We start from the raw sequence: 24079 nt of genomic DNA on the forward strand, positions 1-24079 counted from the left end.
GGCCAAAATAAGTTGAGCAATTTTAATGCAACGGTTATGTTATGTGAAAATTTAGAAAAAAATCTTTTAAGCAATTTTCTATTTGATAGAGAGATACGTGAAATGGGAGTTTCAAAATGTTGTGTAGTTTGTACTTAGTTAACCTTTACAACGTTTCGAACGACTTTCCAGACAAGGGCCACACAATATTCTAAGCAGAGAATGGATTCGTTGCCTAGCAATTTATTACATATTTAAAGTAAAGTTAAAAAATATTCAAAATACAAAGCTATAACGTACACAACCATATACAATACATACAAACATATGCCCCATATGCCAAAGTAAAATAAATATTATCCTTATATTCTGATAAAAAAAAGGCAAAATTAATTTTATACAAAACCGCTATTCCAAAAACTCACCTTGTTTTTTGTCAAACCCGCACACGTACTTGGGGAAATTGACTCCTTTTGTTTGATGACATTCATACGAATCATTTGCAGAGGAGAACTGTGTGTGTTAGTGACATGATTTGCGATTTTCCGGTAAGTCGGTGTGCTACCATTAACGTTTTGCGTGGCCTTTGTTTCGTGTAACACCATGCGCCCAGCGTCAGACAGATTCAATGCCGTGTGATTATAACATATTTAATAGGGTGTCACCCAAGACATTGCTGCCTGCTAACATGACCAATATATGATAAAGATTAATTATGGCAATTGAATAAAGCATATAACTTACGAACCCGAAGATTTTCCAGTACATCCATTTTATCTTCAACTGACATATCCACATTCTCAAGAGTTTTGTAAGTCTCGTCCATAATAGAATTTACCGCATCACTAGTCTGTTTCTGTGAATCGTAAACAAAATAAATTCGCTTTTACATCACTGAAGTATTTTATTTGGGGCAAAAAAAAAATGCTTCCGTTATTCTTTAATGCAGGAAAGTGTATCTATAGTTGGTATATTGTTGTACATATTCGGCAAATGAAAATATTAGTTAAATACTGAGACTACTTCACTTACCTCCGCCTCTTCGTTGTATTTGCGATTGGCCTGAGCCTGCCGAGCAGTTTCTAGCTCGGAAAGAATGTCTGCCTGCTCAGTAAGGACAGCTAGCGCTATTGGGGTCTTCCCAAATTTAGACACTAATGTGACATCTGCTTGACACTTAAGCAGTAAACGCACTATTATTTTGTGCCTTTTTTCAACTGCCCAGTGCAACGGAGTCATACGGAGCTTTAATAGAAAATAAAAATTAGACAAAGAATGGACTCCGAGCAGTAGTAGAGTTACCATAACTCCCGAGTTGACACTACATTTAAGAGCCAGTAAGAGTATATACATACATACATATGTATATATATACATACATACATATATATAAATATATTTTAATATGTAAGTTCGTTATTCGAAAAGGTTTTAGGTTTGGGCCCAATTCTAATCATATTAGGAAGTCATTAACAACTGCTCCACGGATTCTCTAGGTTCCAGTGTAATAATTCTGATTGTCAATTCGTTTAGTTATTCGATTTTGCGTTAAGTACGAGCTTTATGGCAACAACTTATCGCCGGCTCGATAAGTTACCATTAATCGGTAATACGCTATCGTTTGTTGGTGACAAGTATCGCCGCCTATCGGTGATAACTCGATTATCGAAAATCAGCTATGTCAGTATTGCAAAACGTACGTAAGGTCGAAAACAAGACGAAAATTTATTTAATTTAACAAAAACTTGTTGCACCATGCGTATCCGACAGTTGTTAAACTAGTTTGCTTACTAAAAGATGCACAGCCACAACCAAAGCGGCGCCAGTGCCAGCAAAGTGGTAGCAAGACTTACGGCCGATGGCCAGGTGTATCCGAATCAAAATCAGAACTTGTTGCACTACGAAATTGTAAGCATCCTCTATCATAATTTATTATAATGCAAATAATCATAGCAGCCCGTATTTGTAGCGCACCGAAGGAGAAAAGGGTACAGCAACTGCAACATGCCTGGACTTAGGAAAGCAACTTCTACAGTGCTCGAAAGATAGTGATGTGATAGGGGTGAAAACAGCCTTAGGCCATGGAGCACCTTTTGCGTCCGATTGGCTAGGGATGTCTGCTCTACACTTCGCTGCCATGAACAACCAGCTGGAGATCTGCGAAATTCTGTTGCAAGCCGGTTGTAATATGGACGCAAAAACAAAGGTAGACCGTACGCCTTTGCATTTGGCCTGCTATTACGGTCACGAGCGAATTGTTAGCCTTTTACTGGCTCTTAAATGTAGTGTCAACTCGCGAGATATGGTAACTCTACTACTGCTCGGAGTCCATTCTTTGTCTAATTTTTATTTTCTATTAAAGCTCCGTATGACTCCGTTGCACTGGGCAGTTGAAAAAAGGCACAAAATAATAGTGCGTTTACTGCTTAAGTGTCAAGCAGATGTCACATTAGTGTCTAAATTTGGGAAGACCCCAATAGCGCTAGCTGTCCTTACTGAGCAGGCAGACATTCTTTCCGAGCTAGAAACTGCTCGGCAGGCTCAGGCCAATCGCAAATACAACGAAGAGGCGGAGGTAAGTGAAGTAGTCTCAGTATTTAACTAATATTTTCATTTGCCGAATATGTACAACAATATACCAACTATAGATACACTTTCCTGCATTAAAGAATAACGGAAGCATTTTTTTTTGCCCCAAATAAAATACTTCAGTGATGTAAAAGCGAATTTATTTTGTTTACGATTCACAGAAAGAGACTAGTGATGCGGTAAATTCTATTATGGACGAGACTATCAAAACTCCTGAGAATGTGGATATGTCAGTTGAAGATAAAATGGATGTACTGGAAAATCTTCGGGGTCGTAAGTTATATGCTTTATTAAATTGCCATAATTAATCTTTATCAAACATTGGTCATGTTAGCAGGCAGCAATGTCTTGGGTGACACCGCATTAAATATGTTAAAATCACACGGCATTGCTGATATGATGCAGGACAATGATGATGAAGCTTCCAAAGATATGCTTAATACAGCTCTCCAAAATGGACGTAAGTTGGTTCTGTCTGAGGCTGGGCGCATGGTGTTACACGAAACAAAGGCAACACAAAGCGTTAATGGTAGCACACCGACTTACCGGAAAATCGCAAATCATGTCACTAACACACACAGTTCTCCTCCGCAAAAGATTCGTATGAATGTCATCAAACAAAAGGAGTCAATTTCCCCAAGTACGTGTGCGGGTTTGACAAAAAACAAGGTGAGTTTTTGGAATCGTGGTTTTGTATAAAATTAATTTTGCCTTTTTTTATCAGAATATAAGGATAATCTCATTGACCGATTTTAAGAAGCTTTGCAGTAGTTCATCTGATAATCAAGCAAAATCGGTGCAGAAAATTCCTGGTTCATTGGCTGGGTAAACGAATCATGCTTATTATTATTACATACTTTTCTGTTAGTAATGTCTTTTATTAAACACAGCTCTGGTGTGGTTCGTCAGCTGTCCTATGCCACTAAGCTGGTCAATATGCGACATTTGCAGTCCCGTCAACTTAAACTCCCATCACTTCGAAAACCTTTGGATAGTGGGAGTACTGATGAGCAGCAACAGTTATTAAACGAAGCTATGACTACGCCCATAAGTAATTTGCCAATGTCAAGTACTAGCTCTCTACGTGGACAAGTAGGCACTGTGCAGACCATACAACTGCGGCCATCTCAATCAACTGGCTCAACTACTGCTAACAATGGAACTGCCTTTAAACATGCAACGCGCTCTAACTTGCGGGGCGTTAATGAACTAAACGCTAACACAAGAGCTCCCAACGTTATGCCCCTATTGACATCTTCTGAAATTTGTCGGCAACTGCATGAACTTAGGCGGCATAATGATGAATTACGTCGTCGTATCGATTCCTTTCAAAAGGAGAAGGAGGAAATGCGGAAACGCATTGAGCACTTAGAGCAACAAGTGTTGCTTAGCGAGGCACAGGAGGTAATGCAGTATGTGAACGATTAGGACGAAGCATACTGTAGTCTCAGCATTCATTTTGAGTTTCTCTTTTTTGCATATTGTTTTTGTTAAAGATGCGGTATGCAAATTTGATCAATAACATAACAGACTATCATCTTAATATTAGTTCATTAGTTTATGTAAATAGTTAAAATAAGATTTGATTAAATTAAGAACATATATTTAAGTTGCCTTTTGTATTGACTGCTTCCTCACCTTCTGGCCTAAATTTTGCTAATAGCAATTCACACTTAATGAGTTAATTTATTTAACTTAAAATTAAGACAGCACATTCACAAACAAGTATAGGTATACAAGGAATTGCATTTGTTAAAGGCCCAAATCAATTCTTCAGAGTTTTATTAATAATTGTAATAATATGATAACGAGTATATTATTTAACTACATTTATTAAAACCGCATTTGGTTTAATTTGAGACTTGAAAAAAAATTACAAGTCCGAAAAACAGAAAAATGGTCATAGCTCCATATAAGTTTAAAGACGATTTGGATCCCCTTTGGCTACCTTACCCATGCGCATTGATTAACATCACCAAGTCCTGGAATGTCTCTAGCATAGCTGGGAAAAAAAAACTTTTCTCAAAATTGTATATGCTGCATCCTTAGATGATCGCAGCTTTTTTGACAACCTAGAAAGTTAACTCTTTTTGTCCGGCGTCAAGACTTGTGGATTTTAGAGCTTACACAGGAAAATTTGTCCTGGGCTATCTCGCCTTAGGATGTAAACCAATTTCGACAGTACGTACTTTTTTTGCTTCTCCAGGATCAAAACTATCGATCTGTATTCAAGGATTTTTAATAACCATCCGAAACTATTGCTCGAATTTCTGTAAGGGGATTAAGTCGCAATAATGGCAAAAAAGTCGTAAAAAAAACCATAAATGTCATTATAACTCAGCCATTTCAAGGACGAATAGGTTATCAGGTTTGTCAGATTGTGGTTCTCGACGATCCGCTTCGAGTGACACAACAATGTCCTTCGTCAAGCCGAGATACAAGGACTTTTTTTTTAGAGAAAATGGCCAATATATCCAGAGTCCCTTGAAGGATCAGAACGAAAGTGCTATCTTGAAGCTTTAATCATCAAGGACTATCATCGGTGCAAAGGAAATTTCCATAGTCCTACGGAGAGCTGGGACATCAACGATTTTTTGTATTGTTACACTACTTGGAAAATTGACCAGTGCTGTCGTGAGTCTTAATAGATTAGAACGAAAGTAATGTCATAAAATTGAAATTATCAAAAACTATGTTTGGTTCAAAAGACATCTCGATAGTACTACGGGGAGGCGATATTCCAAGGATTTTGTGGTTTTCCGCATTTTTTAACGGAGTTTGATGTATGTTACTCACATTTATTGGTATTTTTAGTAAAAATCAATTATTTTTTTTTGGATCAAAAGGACTTTTTTGTCAATAAACCCCAAAACGGCTCAGCTATTTTAAGAATTCTCATGTTCATTGGCCAGCTTGAACTTCTTATTTATTATCACGGATCACGGACTCATTCGCTTTAGTTTCTTAAAAGTCGTTTATCCATACATAATCGAAATGCAATCTATTGATTTTACGCTCATTTTTTATTTTGTAGTTTTTTTTTTATTAATTTGAATTGCATTACTTAAATAATTCATAGAAAAATGCATTTACATTTTTCAAATACTTGTAGCTAAACTTTTAGTGCATATTACGTACGTATTTGTATAATTTGCTTTATGTGTAGATTAACATGTTTTTCTTGTTGCTAAGCCATATACAATGTAATAATTTATAAGATTAAGTTGATATCCTTAGAAGAATGTTACTGTAAATTTTACAAATAAATTGCGAAAGTAAAAAATGTAGAGGAAATGACGAGAGGATGTAAATATTTATCCGTTTGGTGTTAATAATAATATATACGATATACATATTATATACATGTTGTTGATTGGCTAAATGCAATGGCAGACCGGCATTTAACACGACCTATACCATCCCATTTTCATTCAGACGAACTAAAAATACAGTCCATACATTTTACATTTATACTTAAAAGCTAAACAACATTGCAAACACGCAAAACGGACAACGCACAACGAACTATGATTTTTTTAGGCTACATTAACAATGGTTTGGTTTGGTACAATTCAATTACCTCCAAAGTTTTTTTTCTTCATCACTTGGTTTGCCGATGTGCTACACCTTAAAAATTTACATTACTATATTTCATTTAAACAAAAAGTCAGTCCATAGGTTTGGTTCATCAGCTTGGCATTATTTCTTTTTCCTATATTACATTAATTCGCATCTGCGCGTTGCATTAGATTTTCATAAAAAACCGTTCTCACAATATGCCATTCGTGTAGTACTGATAACCATCGTACAGTTTGGTTGACAGACTCTTTAGCGAGTCCTGGACAAGCTGCTCAACCTTGCGTTCCATTTCTTGTTCGGTTAAATTCATATGAAAGCGTTTACGGAGATTCTGAACGGTACCGGAACATCCATTTTTAAAGCACGGTAAGTGAGCATCTATAGGGGAAACAAAATAGTATGTTTGTAATATAATATAGAATAATATACATAAGTTTTCATTTGTCTTTTTTTCGAAATTCAAATGTTACGATAATAGCGTAACTTATAAAACTTACTGCTGCGCATAATTTCCACAAAGTTGATAATACGATCCATATGCTTGCGCGCAGACATCATACCTACTAAAAGCAGTCGATTAAACTCACGCCAATGCTCGGAACTGGTGCCACCCATCACATCCACAAATTCGTGTGTAAGCTTGAACGGCGACTGTTCAAAACCTGCGTAACAAAAAGATAATATACATACGTGAATTTCTTTCTTGTTTAAGTAGTAGAAATTACCTACCCAAATTCTTTGGAGATATGCTTAGAATAAAGCCAAAATCGATGTGTATTATGTGACCATCAGAGTGGAAAAGTATGTTACCATTATGCCTAAGAATATATTAAAACTATTGAATTCTTTGTGCAAATATAAACACGAATGTAGTCCTACCTATCCTTGACTTGAAGCAAATATGAAATAAGGCAATAGGCAGCACAGCTCTGCACAAAATTCTTTTGCGCCAGACAAAACCTCTCCCCTGTTACCGGACCATATTCGTCGATAAAGTAATCTCGCAAGGATTTGTTCGAGTTCTTTTTGATTTGATGTAGGGATACAGTATTGAGTATGGGCTCAATTAGGCCGCTATCGTTCGAAAGACAAACTATTTTGTACGGCCGCACCCATAGATCTACATGTTCCTCCTGCCAAATGATTTTAAACATTTGCAGCAACTGGGTGGCCATTAGCTCCTGCCGCAAATCGTCGCCACACTTCACAATAGCAGAAAGCAAGCGCCAATTGGAGAGATGACCATATGGTGAGGATTCGCGAATCAGTTTCTCCTTTTCATGCCAAGGCTCCTAAATAAATTTTATGATTAAGGAAAAATAATTTATTTCTAATAAATCATGACAGTACTAACCTTGAGAGCTGCTGCTGAAGGATCCTCCGGATCGTTGCTAAAGGACTTAGTATTTTCGCAGCTTAAATTATTACAATGACGAGTGCGTACATCGCCAATGTTAAAGACAATGGGTGGAGCTATTAAAATAAAAAATATTTCGAGTGAAATTGCGACCAAATTCTACTGGTCTAGGCAACTATACCTTGATCTCGTGAGTCGCAAGAATCCAATGACATTTGGGAAACGGCATCGCGCTCACTTATCTTGCGCAAGTTTAAGTATTGCGCTGTTATTTCATCATCTTCCTGCGACCACACATCATCTTCATGCAGCTGCGGTCCACCCAAAGCAGAAAGAGAGTCACCAAATCCTCCTCCGCCTTCGTCTCCTCCACGTTTTCTTCGGCAGCTCGATCCTTGGTGACTACTGCTACAACTTGAAGTCCGACTGCAACTCATATTATGTTGTGTGTTGAGACAGGAGCCGTCTAAGTGCTCCTCGCTCTTAGTATGTCTTAACGAAGGCATCATTTTGGGTATTAGCGGTGAGGTGTAGATATCTGGCACCTCAACAACCTCCACATAGATGATGTAAGGCGTCTTATCTTTAGAATTGAGCACGGCAGTCTTCTCCTCAGTGATGCGAACCACGTGGTGTGGAATGTCCGAATAGAGTGGCAGCCAAACACGGGCAGGCAGATTCTTATTAATCAGGTTGAGGAACATGCGCAACGCCGATGTTTTTTCAGCCTTGGAAGTTAACGAAGTGAGATTTTTTCCAACATTCATAAGAGAACGCATAAATTCCTTTTGTGGGGCTGCTTTGGGTGCTCCGCAACTGCACAATGTACGCTGCCCAAGCAAACCATTCACCTGGCCGCGCACCGACTCAAAGCAGGTGCAGCCATTGTCAAACGCGCGGCCTGAGGTGATATCTCCAAGACATAGCTTTGCAGGTGTGTTTGTGTGGTGAAGGGTTTGTGTAGTAAAGGGCGGCTGTTGGTAGAGGCGATGAGATATAGAGGGAGGAAGACGGGAGTCAGCCATTAGAACTGTAGCATCCGACTGGGAACGGTGGTGCGTTTTTTTGATTAGTGCAACAGACAATTTGGCCTGCTGTTTCTGCTCTTTTTTTGAAAATATTTCCTTCATTAGCGCTAGTTTGGATTTACGCATGCCAGTACTAGGCACCAGATGATCTTCTTGATTATAGTTGTAGGCTTCAAGCAACCATAAGCACTTTAGCGAGAAATCAACTGATTTACGGCAACGTATCGTTAAATAAGGATCCAAAACTTCTGCTAATTCATCCATTTGTATGTACATGACAATTAACTGAGGTATATAAAGGTCAACCTCTTGGTCAGGAAAGCTAAAAATCTTATTGCCAATAAAACTGAGAACACCCGGCTCTTTGGAGTAGAAAAGATAATGAACAGCAAAATGAATGTTGAAAACGGGAGACTCAAAGAAACGCAGTAGACCTGATGGCCCCTTTTCTGGTTTTTGCTGTGCGTCTACAATTGGAGACCGTTCGCTTATAAAATATTTAACTACACCCGGTACAGGCACCTTTAGTTTGTTTAAGGAGTTAATGGAAGAGCTTTTTGCTAGCAAAGCCATTTCGCTAGCAACATTAACGGCTAAATCACTATCCACTATCGATCCCGGGAGGCGCAAGTTGAGAGTCCGCTCTTTTAACTTGGTCCCAGACAAATCAGGATGGGCTACTGTTGCAGCTTCAGCTGCGGCTGCTGCAGCAGCAGCTTGTTTTTTACTTGAATTGGATGTAAGCAGACTGAAGAACTCTTTTTTTTTTGATATATCCGTTGGTGACTTCACCTGATCCTGAGATTGAATGTTGCAACTGGCTGTTGCAGCAGCTCCCGATGTGGAGTTTAAAGAGATGGGTGTACTAGCAGTAGCATCTTCCCCGCTTTTCTGTTTAGCTGCATTTTTCTTTTCATGATTTTCTATAATGCTTTGAGCTGTGCGGAAAATTGCATTTTTGGTGGCCCCAAAGAAGTTCTTAAATAAAATCTGATCATTCTTGTTGGTGGTTTCCGTGGGTGTGGGTGTGGGTGTAGCATTGATTGTTGCTTGCGGTGACACCTCATTATCCATTACTGGCTCAATTTCATTGGGAGTCGAGCTCATCTCCATGTTGATAGCTGCCTGAGACATATTCATTACGCGATAACGCGTTCGATCATCCACATCTTCTTGCTGCTGTTGCTTCTTCTCTAATTTCTGATGTTTTTGTTTTCGTGTTGGACGCAGAGTACGACAATCGATGTCGTTTGATTGTGTCTGCAGGTGATAACAACAAAGATGTTCTGTTGTCTGCATTATGGCATTATACTCTTCGTCCAAAGATGCGGAGTCCATAATATCAATACATTCTTCTTGGGCATCGGCGTCAGCATCAGGTACCACCGCATCGGTGTCCATTTCACCCGAATCCAACGATTCATGTGAGTGGCATATGCGGTTCAGTGATAATTGGTCCGATTCCGAGCCACAGATGATACCTGTTATAAGGGGAGGATAGGGAGAAAAAATGTGTGATTGAGCGTATCACATGATTACAACTAATACAAAGCTACCTGAGTCATCTGATCCAAGACTAGTGAGATCCTCCCGTTTCTTACTGCTGCCACTGCTACTGCAACTGTTGTTGCTACTGCTACCACTGCCACCACTGCCAACAATTATCTCCTGACCAGCCACTTCACTAGACTTTGGTCGTAAACGCAGTGTCGGACATGATTCAACTGGAAGATAAAATCCAACATTAGATACTTATATACGTATGTACATATGTATATGCGTAGGGAGAATCATGTTTTAATAAAAAATATGTGCTTACCAACTACACTCGGCTTAGAACTGGAGCAGGCGACGGATTGCAATTTCTGCACAGGATTGACCTTAACGCTAACTGGCATTGTAGTCGCTATGGACGTTAGTGCTGGCGTGGGTGATGTTGACAGAGCTGATGTTACACTGGCTGCTGTGGTTACAATCTTCGAGCACATGTTTGTGCCAAGTATCGATGATGGAGAGCAGAATGTATTCTCGCTCTCGGCATTGGGGGAAGAAACTTCAACCTGTACAGACAAGGGAAAAATATAAAAAGTTCATACATATGTATATGTACATGTACTTGTGGAATTGTTGGCAAAAAAAACTAGGGTCGACAGCTAAGAGAATGAAAGAGCCCGTACTAGTATTAAAAAGAGATACCTATACACATATGTATGTATGAACGTGTATACCTACACATGTGCATATATGTACATACATACGTACATACATATGCATATAGAGAAAGGGAGCGTGCTGTGCTGGTTAAAACTGTTATGACATGTAAATCTTTTCTACCCTATCGCTCGCTCTCCTCTTTGTTGCTTTTCAGTGCCTTTTCTTGATAACAAGAAACGTACACAAATATTTAGCGCAAAACTAAGTGCAAAATGTGAATAACAATGCCAAGAAGCGATAAAATATAAATAAACACACACACACGCAAACATACACACGCTTACAAGATAATGATAGAAAAAATCATATATGTATGTATGTATGTATGTACATGAAAACCTCACAACTGCTTTCTGGAAATCCGTTAACTAGGATTTAAGGGTTTCGTCCCTCGAACCATAGGGTACTTTTATAGCCTGTTTTAATATGTGGTTATGTGTGTTCCAAGACGATTACAGTTCCACAGGCATACTAGTCAATTGCGAGTAAGTGTATTTGCACTTCGTCGGGTCAAATTTTTTTGAGTTCTTTATGGTGTCTGTATACATCTTTGCATGTTTGTGTTTGTGCAAGCTGATTGCCCTCGGCTGTGATTGGGGGAATGAGGGGATATTTTACTCACCTCTGGTATTCGTTGCAAAGCGCTGTCGAGACTCCGATTTCGATGATGCTGGGTGTGATTGATGCGTGTATTTGTCACCTGTGACACAGGTGGCAGCAATATGCCCATAGATCTGTAACAAATAAAAAAAATGTGTGGTACGTCTTTAGTTATACATATGTATGTATGTTTGTACGTGTAGCTACTAATTAGTAATGCAGAAAAATCAATGCAACTGCTGTCGATTTGTCATCAAGCTATGTTTATCTTTTCTAATCCAAAAACAAACAATATGTCTTCTTACAGCTGACTTTTCGATAATTATCACTATATACGCCGTAGTTAATCACAATCTGTGCAAAGGAATTTACTATCCGTAGACGGTACAACCGATGCCCTTTAAATTAAATTAGCATTCCACCAAAACACAATGCGCGTGAACACACACAAAAAAAAAAATCAAGAAAAATAAAGAAACGCACACAATCACACACTCACATATTTCGAAACAAATGAGAAATAGGGGAGAAAAAACCGAAAACAAACCAGGTGGCAGCACTGCGCAAAAGCTCAGCTGTTCATAGTTGAAAAGAGAAAGCTCCGATGTTTAATAGTTTAAAAGAGAAGCTAAAAAATACCCAGTGAGTCCAGTGGCGGATTTACAATCTTGGCCACCGTGACCCAGGCAGCACGAGTCGCCCTTTTCCACCCCCCTACACACAACCAAATATAATGAAAGAATATGCAGATATTTAATGGATTAAACTTCTTGCCTCATCTTCCCAATTGTTCTTTATATTGTGTTAATAAAATATAATTTTTCCTCCTTTTGTGTTATTATATTTGCACAAATAAAAATATTTAATAATCACATACTGCGAGTGTGCCCATCTGAATCAAACCCGTTGTGTTCGTAGGTGCCGCCTTTGACGTAACCATGAAGGGTGTGGGTGTCACTCTAAGTCATAAAAGCTACTTTTTTTTTTTTTTTGAATATTTCCCCAACGCCTTATCCTGCGGCTTTAACAAATGGACTTAGTACCCCAACTTATTGTATGCCTGTTTTTAAATGCATACATAAATAGTAAATACATAAAGACATATACTTATATTAATACTGCACTTATGGGGGGCGTTATATTTGTACATTGAAATGCTGCTGACAGATCGTGATATCAGTTTGTGTGGTATTGTTGTTGTAAAGATCAACAGCGAGGTGCTCTTATGGTTATTGCTGCCGTTTATTTTGGCGTTGTTGTTGTTCAGAGCACATTCCCGACATACCAAACCAGCATATTGGATGTCTTTGTTGTCGTTGTGTCAATTATATACGCATTTGCATTCATTTGCTGCGGTTGCACCCGCTACATTCTACATACCCGCATTGACATCAACTTGATTGTGTTTGACTTTATAATACGACAGCCTGTTCAATCTTTACACTCAGCAGCTCATCACGTCTCACATTCCTTTTATGTAATTACTGAAACCGCGTATCCACAATTGAAGGTCGTCGTATTCCACTCCTCTGAGCCTCTGATTACCTAATAGTTCTACATATATAATTTTGTTATCCATATATATATACTTATGTATATGTAGGTGTGTATGTATCTAATCTGATCTTCCAAAATAGATCTTCTAATGGATATTTATCATGGATGTTTGTATCTGATGTCTATACAGAATAATCAAGTTTCAGTTTTGGGTCTATGTCTTCAAAACAATAAACTGCATTGTTCGATTATAATAGGCATCCTCGGGTTCACTTGTTTGTAATTTTCGACTGCCCTACTCACCCCAACTTGGGGATTGGACATACAAATATGAAACAGCTATGAGATATGCAGCAGTAGTATACCATTTAACACTTAATAAAATAAATGTAATGTATACATATACATATGTATGCATGTATGTATGTATGAATATACACATGCACAAGGGAGATGAGGGAAATTAATTTTCCTACCTATGCCACGACACCCCAGAGTGGGGTCGGGCGTATATCAAAGAACGAGCTATGTAGCTACAGCTGCCGGCGGCGCACGCACACAAGTGTTATTGCGCAGGGTGTGGCACATTATCAACAGGATACACACTCACAACAAAGAGAGCGAAGCAAAGGAAATGGCGGACAAACTCAGTCGCGCTTGTAATACATACATATGTACATATATGTACATATGTGGACGTACTACATAGTGTTTTGTAAACCAATTTACAATTTATTTATTTGGTTCGCACATACATATATATGTACAACTTTGTCATTGAATTGTGTTTTCATATTCGGGTAACACAAATAAATACAGAGAGAGAATTGATGCGATATTTGACCATTTGCAAGTGGTGGTATGCAAACATTGCCTGTTTTTTCACATTTTGTGGCTTTTTTTGCTTTTGTTCTTGAGGATTGAGGCAGAAACCAGTCGATTGAGCATGAACTTCTGGCTGACTTCTGGTTGTTATTTTGTTTTTTCTTCGCCTCTCTTTCCTCTGACAAGCAAATCTTTTCTATTTAATAAAACCTATTTCTCTAGTTGAATGAGCTCTATTAAGACACACAAAAGATGTACATATTATAAGCATTGCAAATCAATTCTGGGGTCGCTCCTCAATACGATGTTACGATGCACAGAACGTAGAAACTAGGCTATAAACTAAAGCATTACCCTCAATTTCAAACTCCTACAAATGGGCAGTGTCAGTGTCCCAGGTCGTTTAGCCCTTTTCTTCAAAAGCAGACACATACAAAGTTGCTGTTGATTCTTTGTTTACTACTTTTTTATACACATGTATGTGTGTACATACATATCTATGTCCACCACGTCATAAGCAACCCACCATTCATGAATCTGTACAAGTCAAGTGCAGGTTTTCATGGTTTAGTGGAAATGTGTACATATGTATACATATGTATAAAGTACACATCTAACGCACGTTTATGTATGCACGCAACAATCAGTAAAAACTTTAAAAATTTAGAAAATAACACGATGTGCGTATTTGATCGATTTTGATTCTTCACACACAAGTGGAATGAAAAAATATGTACACATGTATGTAGACCCAATTTCGATAATTGGTAAGGCAAAATAAATTTATTTATAGATTCCTAAATATCAATCTTTCCCAAGTATATACATATATATATATTTATATATTATATGATATACGGTGAGACAGTTGCAATGACTCACCTGAAATCCAGACTTAAGTTCCTTTGGTGTGTTGAAATGCGTTTAGGCGGATTGGCTCCATTAGAAGTGATCGCTTCACCACCGGCTACGCTGAGGTTAGGTCGTCCGTGCACTGAAGGCATAGATTGATGGTTGCTGTTGGTCCCTACCCGACTTAGACTTAGACGTGGCTTTGAGTAGCGCAAGTGCTTCGGCGTGGTGGCTGCTGAATTGACGGTGGTTGGCAGAATGCTCGCACCACCGCTATTACTGAGTGGCAATGTGACAGGCGCAGTCATGAGAAAGGCGGGTATGTAATCTCTATCGACGGCGGTGTGGTGGCGCGTCAGCATTTCAGGCGAGGCCAGCGGCGTGCCATTTTCACTCGATTGGGACTGAGGTTGAGAATGGCTAAGTGAGGCGGCATCTAATGATCCTAGTGAGGAAAGAGTATTAGTCGAGAGCAAGCTCAGGCTTGGACTGTGAGCGGATGGTTGTGGGGCAGGTGGTGATGTCGCTTTTGCGGCTGTTGGACTGTGAACGACAGTGCTGTTGCTATGTTCACTAGAGCTGCTGGTGCTTGTGCAAGCAGCCGAACCTGAGTGTTCGGATATATCATCCTCGGTCCAATTTTCAACCAAATCCAAGCAGTTCCCATTCTCACTCAGACCAATGATCGGACCATTTCCGTTCTTTGTATTGCCATTCATATTGAAGTCGGACAGACGTACCGTGGCCGGTTTACAATGATCAACCACATCAACACTAGCGGCCGCTGCTGTCACAACGGCTTCGGGAGCAGGAGCTCCATTATTAACTCCATGGGCTGGACGAAGAAGATTGAGTATACCCGTCTCAGTCGCGGAGGATGCACAAGAGCTACCCTCGTCTGCTACAGCAGTCGTTGCCACAACAGGTGAAAGCAGTTTATTAGCTGTTTCGATCTCGCGGATGTGACGCAAGTATTGATACCCATTATCCTGTGCTACCAGCTTCTTTTTGGTGACAGCTCCCATGCCTACGCTGATCGAGGAGGGGCTGGCTGTAGGTAAAGTTGCAGATGAAACCGACTGGGGGTTGGATGGATTTCCAGAGCTGGTTTTGTTTTTGGGCTTAAAAGCTGAAATAACTGAGTTCATTTTGATACGTTTTTTGTTAATAATGAGCGCAGACGAAAACAGAGAAGAGGTCAGCCAGCTAGAATTTCAGTCTCTAAATTGCAGTTCCTTTACTAATCTTGGCTTGATTCAGATGATAGTGATGCACAACCTTGGGTTCCATTTCTATTCTGATTGAGTCAGGTCATTTAACTTATTTGGCTGCGGCTTTATGGTTGACATGTTGCTACAAGAAAAAAAGGAAAAAAAATTTATTAGATAGGATACAAAAATAATTCATGATAATTAATTTATTATTTTTTTACCCCCCTCACCAGGACGGAAAATATAAGTTCAGCCACGGCATGTCATTTTTTCTGGCATACAAATAAACGAGAATCAATGACGGCAAATTCATAAAAATAAATCGGCCAAATGAAGAAATTTAATAAATATAGCAAAACGCGCCAACTTGAATCATTTGAGTGACCATGAAAAGTTATTAAGATAAAAGATCATATACAAACAAACATACATACATATGTACATACATATATACATATTACGTAGTACATATGCATGTGTGTATTATGTATTTTTCTGTATTTCTGTAGCAGTACTAGACAACAGTGTCAACAAATTGAAATAAAAATAAAAAATTAAAGAATGAATAAATATCAAAAAGACCAGCTAGACCGACTTTATACCCTTTGAAATTTTCACACATTGCAACATTCGTATACTAACAAATGGTACTACTATATTAAGGATGATTGCTTAAACATTTAAGTTGTAACGTGGGAAAAGATTATTAAACGAAAGGGCATTGAGTCGTCCCTCTATATTTGCACACCCGTGCAAAGGGTATTGTAAAATTGGGCAGATGTTTGTAATCCAGAGAACGTTTCCGACTTACCGAAGTTTGTATACCCTTGCAAGTTTAATTGTTACTCTTCCCTTACCTATACCCGCTAAATAAAAACGTCTCGTATAAAAAATCGAATGGTCGCGAAAAATGGCCTACAATTTTAAGCTGGATCAAGTTTTCGAATGTGTAAGTGACAGCTATATAATAAAGTTATCCGATATGGATCAAATCATTCAGTCAGTTCAGACAGTCATTAATAGATATATCGAGCTGTTGAAACAACAAGTTTATTGGCAAAAGTCACTGTTTCGACCGAGCGTTCCTATGGGGGTTATATGTTAGTCAAAAAACAACGACCTCCTGGACCGCCTCGACAGGCACTTCATTCTTCTGGACATCAACCTGCTGGATAACAGCTTAACCACCCCAGACGCCTAACTTTCGGACGCCACTTTCGGATAGATTGTAGAGGAGAGCCCCCCGCAATATTAATATAAAAAAAAATATGCGTTGCACACTTTTGACCAAAATTAATATACCCTTTTTGGCAAAGGTATAGAAATGAATAAATATATATACATACATACATACAAACATATGTATGTACGGTGTCTTATAAGCAATGTGAAGATTCACCCTCTTTACATTCGACCGTACAAAGATGCAAATATTATTGTCTCACCTCTTTTAAGTAATTATAATGTTTTATTGGTTTTAGGATTTAAAACATGTGCCGTGTTTTAGTTAATATTAAAATAAAGAAGCTTCCCAAACGGGAACTAAAAACTAAAACTATTCGACGTGGCTTTGCGAATTCGGGAAATTTTTATAACTGTTTTGTTATCTATAATGTGTGTTCACAATTTTCGGTTTTTTTGTTAACAGACACCTCCCTTGTTACTAGAAATTAGTTCGTGGTTGGCAAAATGGAAGACAAATTACAAAGAGTTCTAAAAACTAAAACTTTTTTCTGGAGTTGATACAAAGAAAAACAGGCGAAGATATATTTAAGTATATACATATGTAGTTATATTCTGCAGAAACAAAATTTTAAACAGATTTTCCAATGACTATGGCACTAGGCGGTATTTCTCTCTCTGTGTGTCTGTCGTGCTTTTGCAGCTGCAGTAGCAGCTGAGGGTTTGCACTTGCGCAAGTGCCCCGTAGATGTTTGGTTTGGTTACTTTGTTTGCCGCCAAAGTTTCTCTCTATTCACCTCTTGACGGGTGCACCAGCCAGTTAGCTGCATCTACAGCTGCACGGCTTAAGCTTAATCGGCCGGTCGGACTGACTGAAATGCATTTTTGTTATCTGTTAAGGGCATTGCACCGAGCGAACTGTTGGTTTTAAATTCATATTAAAAATTTGCTCGATTTCATTTTTTTCCTGACCCAATGTTGATTTGTAACTAATTTTTTTTATGGTGCTGATAGTTTTTGTACGGCTTTCGTACACAACTGGTGTCAAGGTTACCAATTCTGAACTCACGCCAAAGTGATTAAAATATCGACATTTTAAAGTTGAATTTTAGGTTAGCATAATAAATTGTAACCCTAATCTGCAAACTTTAAACGACAAACATATTCCGAAACCTGTTCTTCAAAGTAAGGGAAGTCTCTTTTGCATTATTTTCTGCATTCTAAACGGGAGATAAAAAGGGTACACTGTATTGCAAAACAAATTTGAAATCTACTGATAATAGTGATATCGTCGGAAAGAAGGAATGCTTTTCTGATGGTTCGGTTGGCAGCATACTGATATATCCACTACGCGATCTTTCAAAGCAGTCGAATTTATATCATATGTTGCATTCTACATAATTTACTTCGGTAAGAGATCCCATTGAGGAGTTGGAGGATGAGAAGTGGCATTTCAAAAGCATATGTACACACTAATGCTTGTGTGCATCTCCTTTCTGGCTTTAGTTCTCTGCGTCTGCAGTTCTCTTTCTTTAAGTCACATTCAAGTCTGACTTACATACATATATAGCTATGTGACGCCAGTTTAGGTTCATGTTGACATTTTCGAATTTAATATTCTTATGAACGAAACAGCTGCTGTGTTTAAGTCCGACAAATAAATTCGATCCAATCCTTTCTCCTAAATTAAAGTTTGTCGGATTGTGGGATAAATTGTAGGAGATCCAACTGCAGCGCACAAAAATCAGAAATTTAACACGATAGATTTTTATGAAATACTTGTTGGCATACATATGTAGGTTTCAGTTACATCTCAAAAGGCAACTCGAAAAAAAAAATAAACACCGTTTGGAAGTTCTTACACACGCCATCCGCAACATTCCATTAACTCGTTGGTGTTGGAGCGAGTGCAATCAAAATTTTTGATTAGCCTCACAATCGCCATATAATAGAGCTAATTAACATATGCCAACTCTGTTTAATTTTTGAATGTTAAATAACTGTAAACAGCAGTCATTTATTATAACCAAGTTATAACCAAACAAAACTATTCAAAGATATTCGACCCGTTTTAACACTTTCACGTTCAGGTTAGGTCACATCCATATTCATTAATGCATATGTAATTAGATATACGAATCAGCAGCATGACAGCGATTAGGCTGGTCACTGGTAAATGGTCAACATTTATCCAGTAACGTTTAGTTGCAATTAAAATCGTTTCGCCACTGAAGAATATATTTTTGAATGATTTTTTTAATACAATAAATTGTTTGAAAGGGACGTTGTTTAACATAGTATCAAATTGAGCTTTGATTCGTAGCGAATTCTAGTTTGTTGATGATCTTTTAACTCCCACCCGTAGACGTAAACAGCAACGCTTCTGAGACTCTCAAATTGCCAACAAAATCCAACTTAACTTGTTTAGTATGAAGGTCAACCAGACAAGATCCAATATGCTTCTATATTGTACATACATATGCAGATACACACACCAACACACACATACACATACACATACACATACACACACCAACACACACATACACACACAATTTAACTAATGAAATTAAATAAGAATTCAATGATCAACTTTACTGATTGTTACTGCGATAATTAAGATGTCAACCATTACTGAAATGAAACTTAAATTTACTCAATATTGCGATAGTAAAGCACCGGCAAGCTTTTAGGTACAGACCCGTTTAAAATTTGTTAATTAGGGTCAACGGTTACACTTGCCTAATCGGTTGGACCTGATATTATAAGTTTGTGCCCGTGTATTTACACATATATGTTTGTATGTATGTGGATAACTTTAATTGTAGAACTTTCAGCCAAGAAACATGTCCCCTAGCCAAGTTGAAGTGCGTTCAACTAACAGCACTTCACGTTTAAGGTGAACAGGTAATAACAACAATTTCGCCACGTGCGGATCTCGAATTGAAAAACACAACAAAAACACAACAATGTACCTATATTTTAAATATCTTTTAAAGTCAACGTCACTCAATCTAATAAAAATATATTTTTCTAATCTTTGGTGAAATAAAAATAACAGCTTTAAAAACATCAGGTAGTTCATATTCAACGTACGTATTTGAGGCAAATTTTGGTTTATGCGTAAAGTTAACATACAACTAATGCTCCATCAATGACCTTGTCGTTGTTATATTATTTGGACAAATGGGGGACAGATAGTCCCGAACCTGTCTATATGAGGAGATAACCCTTTAGCAAAATTAAAATTCTACATCTGGCACATTAATTACATTGTTAAAATTTGCAGCTTGGCTTGAGAAAACATGTAGGTACAACTTGCTACACAGTGCAAAGGTTTTCCATGGCATTGGCAATTAATGACCCAGGGAAAACCCAAACGTTAAGCTTTCATCTTTTCCGTTGATTTTTGTTTTTAGGAGAAAGTCAAGCTAATAAAATGAACAGAGACTCCAAGACGAAGATGGATCGCTTTTTATTTGCTATATGTGTTTGTATCTCCGCGTCATTGTTGCACCCAATTCAAAATCTCATAGGCAAATAGTTCGTTTAATTATAATTTGAATAGGGAGTGGAGTGTAACGAGGGGTTAAGAGATGCACTGCAAAGTTGTGGCTAACTAAAGTTGGCTACATTTTAATGCACAGTGCAGAGAAATACGTATTAAAGTTTTAAAATCTGTTATGTATAATCGGTAATAAAGCTTCCGTAAAGAAAGATTGAAATATCTATTTTAAAGAAAGCAAAACTATGTACTTATATGTGTACCTTTAATTATTATTCGTGCATAAAGCTGAAAAATCGGAATTAAGAAGCAGCAAGTCAAGGCTTCAGGAATCATTCACTTTATTTTTACATATGTAAAAGGCACTGATTCGTTCATAATTTTTAGGATCTTGGCAATTTCCCTTATAACTTGATAAGGCACTTTATTCAACGCGCCCTCATTTAACTGTAACCACTTTGCTTGAAATTAGTCCTATCAGCAGCCGGTTCACAGAGATTTTGAAACTGAGAAATGCTTTATTCAGAAGGGATGAGACGAAAGAGAGAGAGAAAGAGAAGTCACATCAGTCGTCTTTTGATTTTTAAAAAAAATTTAGTTCAATTTGTGGGCGTACTTCGTACAAATATGTACATACAAACATAAAGAAAACCACATCACTTAACAACAAGGGTTGCCCCTCGTAAATTTGAAAATTTGCAATGATGAGAATTATTTATTATATGTGTTTGTATATGTGTATTTAAGTTACGCACGATTTGGTCAGAGGATTGGAATTCAGCTGAAGCGATGCGATAAGTAACTTAGGGAAGGCGGGGTTATGAAAGGTTGCATCGACTTGGAATGGTTGAAAAAAAAAAAACAAAACATCCTCCTTTTCTCTCAACACATTAACATTAGTAGAGATTTTCTTTGAAATCTGAATCAATGATTTGGTTTTGGCTTCGTATAAATCAAAAATCACAAAAACGTGTAAACTGTAAAACTGGTATCAAGAACACCCACACCCACGCCCCCAATTCCCCCCCTCCACTCACGTGCACACCAACATCCACCGCCTTCCTGGAATTTACGTTTGACACCTGCACAACACAAATGATTTCATAATCTTACGGTGCGCGTAAATCTGCTGTCAATGAAAGGCAGAGGGAAGTTGGCGGACACTTTCACTTTTTTGCGCATTCTGCACACTTAGCTATTACCAGATCCGCTACCTTTTGGTGTTGAGAGATAGAGGGGAATACAAAGAAAGTTGTGTTAAATTGCTTAATTTTGTCGATTATTTTTTGAAGACGGAAAACTGACTAATAAGTATGATTATTTGTGCAATAATTCAACTATGAGTCGTTGTACTTCGTGGTTCCTCTTAGTATAGAAACTTACATATTTATGAATATACCAAATATGTTAATGTACTTTGTTTAGACGTAGTAAGTTCTTCTGATATTTAAGACTCTTAGTTTAGTTTTGGGTACTAAAGTAAGAATACACCCTAATTGAAATCACTAACTGGTATGCTTGCTGGGGTTTCCTCAGTTGAATTGAGATAGCAGCAGTAGCATCTGTTTCTTCAAGCGAGCGTCCGCTCGTTTCTTATCGGCAGCCGGCAGCCAGCAGCCACCAGCCCGCGAATGCCTTAAATGATCGCGCCGAACACGTCCGTACCCGCACCCGCAACCGACTCACCAAGAGTCTGACAATCTCGGACTCTGGTTTGTCAATAAATTATTTATCAATTTTAATTTCCGCTTGCTGGTGCTTCCAACGAACTCACAAAACAAACAACAACAACAAAGGCAAAGACACAGAAGAGACGAACAAAGTGAATGGCAAAATTGAGTTTGGGTTTAAAAATAGAGCCACTAGTAGTTTGTTTTTTATTTTATTATTTGTATTTCTTACAGTTTCGCTTGAACACAGACAAATAGCGATTAGTGATCCGAGTCGGATCCGATCTTCTATTGGAAATTTTCCCAAAAACCCCCCCTAAATACAAAAACAGGTACATATTTATGTACATATGCAAGTAAATAAGTATATCTATATATGTACATAAATTTTCACCACTCTCCAATCACCATCACAAATGAAATAAATATATTTTGTTTCAAATGTGCGTAGCATGTTTTAACGTTTGATAACTTCCCTCTTCGACTCTTGCACCGGAATGCGGTTAGACGCAGGTACTCTTTGGCTAAAGCCAGAGCTTAGCCCATTTTCGGTTTGGTTATTCGGCAATACGCGACGACAACTGCATGCTTTGTTAAATGTTGTTTTGGCTTATGTCATTATGTCACGGCATTTCGTTCATATATTTGGCCATTTGAAAGAGTAATGACAATTTAATTGTCCACAGACCCTGGTTTTGACGCGGCTTTATCACACTGTTGCATTTTCCACAAAACAAAATTATTGAGCAACTTTGTGTGTTGGGGCTGCTGCTACTGCTGTTGATTGTTTTGTGTTCACATCGTTGAACGAGAGTCACATTCAAAGTTCTTTAAAGAACTAAACCGCACCGCTCCAAACTATATAACAAGTGATCAATTTGGCAGGAAATCACTTGAAGATTATGATTGGGTTTTATTTTTGTTGCTCTACAATTTTCCGGAAACCCCCAGTGTTACCCTGTTCTTTTTTCTTTCAACGAGATCAATGACATTTAGGGATTTTTGTTGTTTGTTGGTATTTGTCTGAATTGGCAATTTAATTTGTGCATTATTCGAATTTGTTGACTGATTCGTTTTTAAAGAAAAATGAAAGTCAATGGATGGCTGACTAGAGAAAGAGGAGATTTAGTTTGCGTTATGTGGAACTTACCATATCGATGAGTAGTTCCCAGTAATCCGACTCTGCTCTGAAGTAATCCACATGTGTGTATTATGTATATATTAAGACAAGGTTGTCAATTTTTATTTGAACACTTTCACCCGTCGTTGTCGCTTTAAAAAATGCGATTTTTGTGATCATTATTATTACCACTATTATTACACGTGAAAATAGTAGGTGTCGACACCTTGTATCATTTTTATTGTTACTTCGATTTACACTCTTTGTCGGATTCTCCTTTGTCGTCTTCTTCTATTATGCTTAGACGACTGGCAAAAAAATCTCGTTTCGCTTTGATAGTGTGCGTAAATACGAATGTTTTCATACATATGCATATGTATGTATGCGTGTGAAAGTTTCGCTCATTGCAAGTCGAAAAGTTGTAACTTTTCCTTGTGAGACTCTTGTTTAAACATTTTTCTGTTAAAATTTATAACTTCTGTTTACTTTTTGTTTTAATCAAGGCGCGCGTTTTCCATTTTCAGGGCGGGAGCGACGACACCTACACACATACAAATGACTCACACACACACACACAAAAAAAAAGAGACGCGCCCATGCAAATTGCGCGTGTGTATGTGCGGAATGAAAAACGCCTCATTACTTTAACACAATATATGTATATTTTTGCATTTTCTTCTCCAATAACAAGCTAATTAATTAATTAATCTATACACAAATCGACACACGCACTACACACATCGACCCACAAAAAAAAAAAAATAAAACGCACGAAACCTCCGACAGCAGAACTTTTACCGTGAAAACAAAAAAATCGACAATAAAAAAAAGAAAAACCATCGAACCTGCTTGCAACTTCGAGCCGATGAAC

General features: G+C 38.0%; 3 protein-coding genes across 6 annotated transcripts; 1 reads left to right on the forward strand and 2 right to left on the reverse strand.

Moving 5' to 3' along the window:
- Nucleotides 1–206: 206 nt before the first annotated feature.
- LOC26529887 (GA-binding protein subunit beta-2) lies at nucleotides 207–1566 on the reverse strand. Of its 3 annotated transcripts, none has more exons than XR_006954732.1 (5): nucleotides 1282–1564; nucleotides 1012–1224; nucleotides 728–835; nucleotides 405–659; nucleotides 207–348 (listed from the first exon to the last, which is right to left on the reverse strand). XR_006954732.1 is itself a non-coding variant. In XM_047012183.1 (4 exons), exons 1-4 carry the CDS (start codon nucleotides 1354–1356, stop codon nucleotides 619–621), a joined length of 444 nt encoding a protein of 147 aa, XP_046868139.1. In that variant the 5' UTR covers nucleotides 1357–1566; the 3' UTR covers nucleotides 405–618. The 3 variants fall into 3 exon arrangements, 1 of the variants encoding a protein (XP_046868139.1); XR_006954731.1 differs by having other exon boundaries at nucleotides 405–662; XM_047012183.1 differs by lacking the exon at nucleotides 207–348 and having other exon boundaries at nucleotides 405–662; nucleotides 724–835; nucleotides 1282–1566.
- Nucleotides 1567–1645: 79 nt separating this feature from the next.
- Nucleotides 1646–4407, forward strand: LOC6638668 (ankyrin repeat domain-containing protein 50). Of its 2 annotated transcripts, none has more exons than XM_002062617.4 (7): nucleotides 1646–1887; nucleotides 1949–2284; nucleotides 2342–2554; nucleotides 2730–2841; nucleotides 2903–3237; nucleotides 3293–3393; nucleotides 3459–4407. In XM_002062617.4, exons 1-7 carry the CDS (start codon nucleotides 1777–1779, stop codon nucleotides 3994–3996), a joined length of 1746 nt encoding a protein of 581 aa, XP_002062653.2. In that variant the 5' UTR covers nucleotides 1646–1776; the 3' UTR covers nucleotides 3997–4407. The 2 variants fall into 2 exon arrangements, with proteins under 2 accessions (XP_002062653.2, XP_023035303.1); XM_023179535.2 differs by having other exon boundaries at nucleotides 2906–3237.
- Nucleotides 4408–5698: 1291 nt separating this feature from the next.
- Nucleotides 5699–24017, reverse strand: LOC6638676. Its single transcript, XM_002062616.4, has 11 exons — nucleotides 23239–24017; nucleotides 14551–15873; nucleotides 11369–11480; nucleotides 10352–10592; nucleotides 10089–10256; nucleotides 7686–10013; nucleotides 7502–7620; nucleotides 7027–7439; nucleotides 6877–6965; nucleotides 6645–6809; nucleotides 5699–6525 (listed from the first exon to the last, which is right to left on the reverse strand). Exons 2-11 carry the CDS (start codon nucleotides 15666–15668, stop codon nucleotides 6338–6340), a joined length of 4941 nt encoding a protein of 1646 aa, XP_002062652.1. The 5' UTR covers nucleotides 15669–15873; nucleotides 23239–24017; the 3' UTR covers nucleotides 5699–6337.
- Nucleotides 24018–24079: the final 62 nt, after the last annotated feature.

Source organism: Drosophila willistoni (assembly GCF_018902025.1).
Source record: "Drosophila willistoni isolate 14030-0811.24 chromosome XR unlocalized genomic scaffold, UCI_dwil_1.1 Seg144, whole genome shotgun sequence".
NCBI classification, from domain to species: Eukaryota; Metazoa; Arthropoda; class Insecta; order Diptera; family Drosophilidae; genus Drosophila; species Drosophila willistoni.